The following is a 9,744-nucleotide window of genomic DNA, read 5'->3' on the forward strand; positions in this document are numbered from 1 at the left end:
TCTCATTTAAAACAATGTCTTTCTGATTAGTAATGAAATAAAACACTTTTATTTTGTCAAAATTGTATTTCTTTTGAGATTTTCTGTTCCTGTCCTTTATCTGTTTTCTAGTGATTATTCCTACTGATTTCTATAATCTATTTCTAGAATAAAGCTATAGAAACATTATCATATTTATTGCAGTAATTTCCCAGCTTCCATTTATTTGATTTTACTCATGATGTTTTTGATGTATAGTTATATAAATGAATTTATCAATTCTTAGTCCTTAAGATTTCTCCAATTCCTTTTGATAGCACTTAAATTTCTTTATGCACATGCATGTATGAACAATTTTACATTGCATGCATGAATGGTATTCTAAACGACCTGAAATGTTTTAAATACAGCCATTTTTTTTCTTTTCCCTCCTTCCTCTCTCTCTTTGCTGCTTCCATCCACATCAATTTCCCTTCCCAACCCAAAGGGGAATAAATACCTCACAAAAAACCTACTTATTCCTCCAAAGCATTTTATTTTTAAATAGGAGCACCTGGGTGGCTCAGTTGGTTAAGTATCTGACTCTTGATCTCAGTTCAGGTAATTATCTCAGTGTAAAGAGGTGAAGCCCTACATTGGGCTCTGTCTTGGCTTCTGAGCTGGTTTCCATATTGGGCTCCGTGCTGGCCATGAAGCCTACTGAGAAAGTAAAATAAAATAAAAAATAAAAAAATAAACTTATATATCACTAGCATTGATAATAGTAAATTGCTATGAATTTGCAAATGAAAAGTCTTAAAAATTTTTTATGGTGATGAAATATACATCACAAAGTTTTAACCATATTTAAGTATAAGGTTTAGTTGCATTAAGTACATTTATGCTGTCATGAAACCAGCATCACTATCTACTTTCAGAACTTTCTTACCTTCCCCAAATGAAACTCCATACATATTAAACAATAACTACCCATTTCCTCCCTCTCCCTGACAACTCTTGTTCTACTTTCTGTCTCTATAAATTTGACTACGTTAATTCATGTAAGGGTAATTCATGTAAGGGGAATCATACAATATTTGTCCTTTTGTGTCTAGTTTATTTCACTTAGTATAACATCTTCAAGGTTCATCCAGGTTTTAACATGTGTCAGAATTTCATTCCTTTTTAAGTTGAATAATATTTCATTGTATGTATATACCACATTTTGTTCGTCCTTTCATTCATCGATGGACATTTGGGGTGTTTCCAGCTTTGACTATTGTGAATAATGCTGCTTTGAACACAAGTGTATAAAAATAGTCTTTTCAACATCACTGTTAATATGTATAAAGTCCCTAAAATTGTTTGGGAACACTGATACCAATTGCTGACATTGAAATTATGAGTCAGCTTTCCCTAACCTGTATAGAGAAGTTTTTTGCACTAAATATTCCTCTTAAGACCTCAAAGACCATCTCTGTACATATAATCGGATATTTTTCTTCAAAATATAGTGGAAAATGTGAAAACAGTAGCTATGTAAGTAATAGCTTCAGGAGATTGATACTAACTCAGAATTAGGCATGTGTCAAATCCACATAACATGTGAAAGCATTATAGAATATATTCCTCGCCCTTATGAATCAGTTAGATTGGAAGTCAAGTTGGACATACTATAAATGAGTACCTCATTTCTCCACATTTTTTTTCTCAACAGGGAATTCAGGAATGGGTGAAGAAAACCATACCATGAAAAGTGAGTTTGTCCTCACAGGATTTACAGATCACCCAGAGTTGAAGATGCTTCTTTTTTTGGTGTTCCTTGTCATCTATCTAATCACCATGGTGGGGAACCTTGGCCTGGTGATACTGATTTCTAAAGAGCATCATCTTCACACGCCAATGTACATCTTTCTGGGCAACCTCGCTCTTGTGGATTCTTGCTGTGCCTGTGCCGTTACTCCTAAAATGTTAGGGAACTTCTTTTCTGAGAACAGAATGGTTTCCCTCTATGAATGCATGGCACAATTTTATTTTCTTTGCACTGTTGAAACTGCAGACTGCTTTCTTCTGGCAGCAATGGCCTATGACCGCTATGTGGCCATATGCAGTCCACTACAGTACCACACCATGATGTCAAAAAGACTCTGCATTCAGATGACCACAAGAGCCTTCATAGCTGGAAATCTGCATTCCATGATTCATGTAGGGCTTCTATTTAGGTTAGCTTTCTGTGGATCTAATCACATCAACCACTTTTACTGTGATATACTTCCTTTATACAGACTCTCCTGTGTTGACCCTTACATCAATGAACTGGTGCTATTCGTCTTTTCAGGCTCAATTCAAGTCTTCACCATAGGCAGTGTCTTAATATCTTACCTGTACATTCTCTTTACTATTTTCAAAATGAAATCCAAAGAAGGAAGGACCAAAGCCTTTTCTACCTGTGCATCCCACTTTTTGTCTGTTTCATTATTCTATGGATCTCTTTTTTTCATGTATATTAGACCAAATTTGCTCGAAGAAGAGGATAAAGATATACCAGCTGCTATTCTGTTTACAATAGTAGTTCCCTTACTAAATCCTTTTATTTATAGCTTGAGGAATAAGGAAGTAATAACTGCCCTGAGAAAAATTCTGAAGAAAAAAAAATCTCATGAAAATTGGAAACAAATGACATCTACTGTAGCCTAGTGATTTAAATGCGGGAAACTCTTCCAAGTGAAATTACAGAGAGAAAAGGCCCAAATTATATGTAAAATACTAAAATATGTGATAATACAACCAATTTAGGAAGCAATACATATGGGAGAAAGTACACAGGAAAGAATAAACTGTGCTAAATCTTAATTCAAAATAACAAAAATCAAAACCAAATTTTAAATACATTCAGGAAACAATTTAGCATATTGACAAGCTCATGGACTATGTCAGTGTCAAGGACTGGGATTAACATCACCCAAAAAGAAAACAACAAAACTAGCACTTATACATATAAAGCAAAATTCTATTAAACATTTACAACCAGTCCCCTTTAACTGGAGCATGAGCACTTCAGTTAGGCTAAACGACTAAGGGCATGAGAACCTTTGACCAATGAAATCACTCAGCCATGAGAGACAAAGTTGAAGCAAGCAAATTTTGAGGAAGCAGTTTTAATAGCATTTTGGGCAACACTATAGTTAGGATAGAGGTGTGAGGAAATGAAGGTGTCAAGTAAAAGTGAGTATTATATTTTTAAGTTCCCTTGGAGTTAAATAATTAAACACAGAATGTCAATTTCAAGAGTAGTTATCTTTAAGGGTGCCTGGGTGGCTCAGTTGGTTAAGCGTCTGACTCATGATTTCTGCTCAGGTCATGATCTCATGGTTCAGGAGTTTGAGCCCCTCATCGGGCTTTGCACTGGCAGTACAGAACCAGATTGGGATATTTTTCTCTCTCTAACTTTCTGATTATCTCTTGGTTCCTCTATCAGTTTTGATTTCTTCATTCACATCTAATCCCCAGGCTAGACATGATTTCCGCTGAAGCATCTACTTTTTAACTCCACGAGGCTCCTGTCTTGTCCGTCAGCTCAGTCAGTCTCTCTTGCTCTCTCACTCTGCTAATCTCTGAGTAAATTCTCTTGACCTCCTCTCTAGGATATCTAAGAAGATGGAAAAACTGGGTTATGGATAATTGATATACCCTAGCACCTAACTGAAGGAAAGGCCCACAAGAAGACTGGAGGGCACCATTTTTGTACTTCTGATGACATGTAGTATAGGTTCAATGCATGATTTTTAAAGCTTTCATAGGTCCTCCTGGAAGGTTCCTTTTGCCATAGAGCGCCAAACTTCAATAGGCATTTGATTGTCTCCCCATCTCATTCCTAGAACACCCACTGGGAATAGAAGTCACAGAATCCCATCTCTTCAAACACTTACTATTTCTCTCTGACTTTCCTTTCATCCCCTAATTCACTACATCCTTATTCCTAGGGTGATATGTAGCACTTACCTTATTAGAAATGCTTCCCAAAGGTACTTTTTATTAAATAAATTTAGACTTTGGAACAGTCCTTAAAAGTAAGGCTTTCTCAATCCATTCTTCCTGTTTGAATTTTCAAAGGTATGTTTAGGGGAAAAAAGCATGTGAAGTTGACATTGTTGTGCTCTAATCTTTCCTTAAGCAATAAATCTGAACTACAAAGGCTACTGTCTAAAATGTCAGAAATGATCACTGAGCAAAATAGAATCACAGACTGTTTTCATCTAAGTACTGCTGATTATAGGAAGAAAAGTCTCATAATATTAAGCCTTTTAAAATCTTGACCAATATTCCTGAGTAACCGAAGAAAAGAGATTCTGTTAAGACTTTACTTTGAAAAACAAAACTAAAACTATGGAGATAAATATTTACATGTACTAATTTTACAAAGAATGAATCAAGCGTCATGTGTTTTCCCTGGCATTATTTTCCAGAAGAATAAAACATGATAACTAGGTACAACTTTTACTTCACTTTTGAATTCAAGGGCTAACAGTAGTAAATACTAATAATGGAGCAATTTTGTAAAATGTCCAAAAGACACCACCAATTTCCCCAAGGATCCCTCCTAATTCTTATTGCACAAACTCTTATCCATTGCATTTGTTTTTATTGTCCTGACTACACCAGGCCCTATTTGTCGATGGGACTTTGTATTTCTTTCACACAGATCTCCAAGAGCACATTCATAAACTTCATGAAGTCTATTGCCTCCTTCTCAAGGTCATTTCATATTGGATTTGAATAATGTTTACTATATCAGAATATCAGCAAGTAATATGTTGGCACGATGGATAAAGACAGTGGTGTTAAGCAGGGACAAATGTATATAGGGAAATTAATTCTATGAGTGATTTGTTCATTCAGGAATATTGTGTGTGCTGACAATTCGTCCTTCCTTGAGAAAGCACTGTCACCTCAGAGACTTACAAACTAATACTGTGATAGCAAGAACTTCTGTGTTGGCTCATCAGTGAATATTGAGGTGTGGCCTCATTATGTACACAGAGATTAACATTTGAGCTGATTTGTAGACATTTTTAATGCTTGCAACACTTTATTTTTTACATTTTAATTATTGGGGTTTTACCCCTAATATGCCATTTTCTGTTACCAGGCTGACTTCAACTATCTGAGGATCCAGAGTTTGGTGAAATGGAAAATATTTGTTCTATGCATACACCTCACTGGATGTCATTTTCTTGCCCTTTACACACCATTCCTTTTTAGGATGATTAGTGCTCATTTTCTACCCATTTCCAGCCCAGAAAAATTACCCTGACATTGACAATGCTTGCTGCCTTGGTGCAGGTCTGCTTTATCAGTGAACCAATTTCACCACATGATTTTTTAAAAAAAAATTTAACATTTGTCTATTTTTGAGAGACAGAAAGAGACAGAGCACGAGTGCAGAAGGGACAGAGAGAGAGGGAGACACAGAATCTGAAACAGGTGCTGACAGCTCAGAACCTGACCCGGGGCTTGGAACCATGATCCACAAGATAATAACCTGAGCCGAAGTCAGATGCTTAACTGACTGAGCCACCCAGGTGCCCCTCACTACATGATTTTAAATATTGGCTCATAAGTGATGCTGATAAAATATCAGAGAAGCAGAAAGTAGTATCTATAGCCATTCAACTCCAGAAATCAAACTTACTGTTAAAATTTAAATTCAGTTTAATATCATAACTTTCAGGTTATATTTATAATCTATCAAAATGGGACTATATTTGGGCTGTGTGCAGGGAGGAAAAGAAACCCATGTTTTAGTAGATAACTGTTCCTACATCAGAGCAAATAAAATACTCCTTGCACACTTGGATGTGCCTGTGTCTTGTTTGTCTTTCAGAAAATTGAAACTAATATAAGGATTATTTATATTAATTTGAAGTTTTCATTAACTTGTCTATCAAAACAGAATTTTAACTAAATGAAGACATGATTTTTCTATTTAGTTTTCATAAAGAACCTGCCAGTGAATTGGGTTCTTTTATTCTTTGAAAAAATATTTATTAAGATGTCTGTAGCACCAGCACTGGGTACATGAGGTAGGAAAGGAAGTATACTTTGATGCAAAACAATATAATATGCAATATAGCATAGGAACTATATTTATTCAAAACTATTTTATGTATACACTTAATAGATCTAGTCATATCTTAGTGCCATCTTCCATAGCTCATAAGTCATAACTAAAAGAAGTTATGTTTTATTACAAACATTTACACTGTACTGATATCACCAAAAATGTGCTAATTCTGTATGGATCTTGTATTTGATGGAAAAACAACATTCAAAACTTCAGAAAACTTAATTAAAAAATTTTTTTGGTTTTATTTAATTTTGAGACAGAGAGAGACAGAGCATGTGTGGGGGAGGGGCAGAGAGAGAGGGAGACACAGAATCCGAAACAGGATCTAGGATCTGAGCTGTCAGCACAGAACCCGATGCAGGGCTCGAACCCACGAACCATGAGATCATGACCTGAGCTGAAGTAGGACACTTAACTGACTGAGCCACCCAGGTGCCCCTGGAAAACTTACTTTTAAAGATAACTTTTAAAAATATATGTAACAATTTTCTTTATGATTCTATAATGACCAAGACAAGATTTTTAAAAATATTTCTTAGGGAAATACTTCCCATTTAACAATTCAAGCTCTTAAAAACCAAACATGTCTCATGAACATTAAAAAGGTGATAAAGAAACATTATGAACAACTCTATGCCCACATATTTGATGAAATGGACCAATTCCATGAAATACACAGTCTGCCAAAACTCATACAAAAAGAAATAATCTGTATCTTGCAAGCAGAAATTTTATTTTTCATGGTCCAGCTCATCAATTCTTTTATGGATCATGCCATTAGCGTTGTATCTAAAAAGTCATTGCCAATTCCAAAGGTATCTAGATTTTCTTCTATGTTTGTTTAGAAATATAAAAGTAGTCCAGAAAGGAAGTTAAAATAGTTGAAGTGATTAAGGATTGGGGAAAGCAGAAATTGCAGTGAGGGTATTTTTCATTTTAAGTAATGTAAAATGATATGATATTCAAGTTCTGCATATAAATTGTTTTGATAAAAATAAAATATAAATTTTAAAACATTGGTAACAATTAAGTTTGAACATTTTACTCCTTTCCACTTCCAATGTTTATGGTAAAAAGCTAAGTTAGCTTTTTTGAGGAAGGATACATTAGTTTCAAACATTTGACATTCCAAGCTACTTTTGGCTTCTGTGTCCATCAAAAAATAACAGCAACTCCTTGAGAAAAGTATTCTATTACAAGAAGAGGCAAGAGAATATGCATCATATTTGCCAAGGCATCATATTTGCACCTAAAGAAAAGATACATATAGAGAATGAAAGAATTTTTGGTAAAAAGTGATGAGACTTTAAAAAAGATGAGACTTCCAGTATCTAAAAAGGGCAAGACTTTATGATGTTCATCCTGAAAAATGCTAGAGCTGGCCCTATCAGAATACAGACAGGGCCTGATCAAGCCACAGGTCCTACAAAATATTGCAATCACAAGATACATTGGGCCCCTGTGGGAAGAAAACTTTACTACCTCACTATGACTCATGCTCCAGTTAGTTATTGCTATACAGCCCCAAAACTCAGTGACCTAACACAATTATAATCTCTATATTATTATCTCTTGTGGTTGGGGGGTTGACTGTGCTCATCTAGGAAAGTTCTCACTCAATATTACACATAGTTGCAGTCAGATGATGGCTGGGACTGGAGCCATCCTAAAGGCTTTTCTGTTTGTATGACTGGTCATGTGCTGGCTGCTACGTGGGATCTCATTCAACATGTGATACCTCCTTGTGACCTGGTGTTATGGGTTGAATTGTGCCCCTTAAAAAGATATGTTGATATCCTAACTCCCAGTACCTCAGAATGTGACCTTATTTAGAAATGAGATCTTTAATGAGGTAATCAAACTAAAAGGAGGTCATTTGGGTGGACCCTAATCCCATATGACAGGTGTCTTGTATAAAAGGAGGAATTTGGGCACAGAGACAGATACTCAGAAGAAAGACAATGTAGAGAGACACAGGGAGAATGTCATGTGAAGACACAAGATTGGAGTGATACAGATGCGAGTCCAAAAAAATGTCCAAAAATGCCAGCAAACCCCCAGAAGCAAAGAAGAGGCAGGGAATAATTCTTCTGTACAAGTTTCAGAGGGAGCATGGCCCTGCGTACACCTTGAGTTCAAACTTCTAGCTTCCAGATCTGTGAGATGATAAATTACTGTTGTTTCTAAGCTGCCTGCTGCCCCTTTGTGATACTTTGTTACGGGAGTCCCAGGAAACATACACTGGGTCTACTGGGTTCCAAGAATGAGTGTACCGAGAGAACCAGGCATGACACTCTGAAGGCCCCGTTTTGGACATCCGATAACAACACTTCTGCTATCCTTCATCACTGAGACAGTCACTGAGACAGCCACAACCGTCATCACTGCTTTACTCATATACAGGGGAGGGGAGACACCCTGATGGGAAAAGCATCAGCATCACACTGTAAGAAGGGCCTGAGGAATGAGATATAGTATGTTGGCCATCACAACTTACACAAATTTTAAGAGTTGAGGAAGATAATGGGACAGGGGTGAGGATACATCAAGGGCTGAGTTTAGAGATAGAATGCTAAGGACTACGTGACTCACTTGTTCTTTGTAAAATTTGCTTTCCCCTGAATGAAGGGAAGATGGCTGTTTTGGAACAAAAAGTAAAGAGGTGAACTCTGGGTTTGACTCCTCGGTTTCTGGGCTCCTCAGATGTTCATTCCCTTACTCCTATCCCCCCAGTAAGCCAGAATACTGAGAGAGGTATAATTATCATCCTCATGTGATTGGCAAGAAAATAAAGCCCAGTATGATTCAGTCACTTGATCAATATCCCACACTAATATTTGTTATCTGAACTCCAGGCTAACTGAAAATCAAACCCTCTATTGTCACATAGGAAATCAAAAAAGACCCTCCGGGGGTGCATAGATTTGTTTAGCGTAGCCCACGCAGTACAGAACAGTAGAGTACTTTTTTTAGAAATTAATTTCCAAGATTTAAAAATTGGGAGAACATTTATAAAAGCAAATTTTAACTTTTCTTGAAAAGTTGAGAGATCTGACAACAATTAGTTCTTTTCATGTCACCTACCTGCCCCTTTGAACCTTCAAATGTTTAATTTTGCATTACAAAATACTGCCTCTCCTCATACGTAATTATTCCAATACTTATTACAGTAAAAACTTGCTGTTCTAAACTATAAGATATGCTGTTTGAACAATTCCTCACTGTGTCAGCTCACTTTTATAGTAATAACATTAAAAAGAGGAGAAATAACCAAAAAGGCTCAGAACGGATAATTTACTAATTCACTGATTAATTAATGTATAATCAGATATATAGTAGGCTGTATAAAAAGCAAATAAATAACTAATGGTAAATAAATAAGCTAAATAAGTTTATTTAATTCTTTTTAATATTTAGTAATTTTTGAGAGAGAGAGCACAAGCAAGGTGGGGAAGAGAGAGGGAGACATAGAATCTGAAGCAGGCTCCAGGCTCTGAGCTGTCAGCATAACTGACAGGAACCGTGAGATCATGACCTGAGCCTAAGTCAGATGCTCAACCAACTGAGCCACCCAGGGGCACCTAAGGTTATTTTTTATTTTTATTTTTTTAATTTTTAATTTTTATTTATTTATTTATTTACAAATAGTTTATTGTCAA

At 36.0% G+C, this 9,744-nt stretch overlaps 1 protein-coding gene across 1 annotated transcript; it reads left to right on the top strand.

Annotated features, from left to right (window-relative positions):
• The first annotated feature begins 1,686 nt into the window (after positions 1-1,686).
• Positions 1,687-2,655, top strand: LOC120223203 (olfactory receptor 5K1). The gene has a single exon (XM_039221239.1). It carries the CDS (start codon positions 1,687-1,689, stop codon positions 2,653-2,655), a length of 969 nt encoding a protein of 322 aa, XP_039077170.1.
• The last annotated feature ends 7,089 nt before the right edge of the window (positions 2,656-9,744 follow it).

The sequence above is a fragment of the Hyaena hyaena genome, unplaced genomic scaffold (assembly GCF_003009895.1).
Source record: "Hyaena hyaena isolate Hyena2069 unplaced genomic scaffold, ASM300989v1 scaffold_969, whole genome shotgun sequence".
NCBI lineage: Eukaryota > Metazoa > Chordata > Mammalia > Carnivora > Hyaenidae > Hyaena > Hyaena hyaena.

Coding starts and splice junctions, on each gene's coding strand:
- LOC120223203 (XM_039221239.1), top strand. CDS start 1,687: ATGGGTGAAGAAAACCATACCATGAAAAGTGAGTTTGTCCTCACAGGA.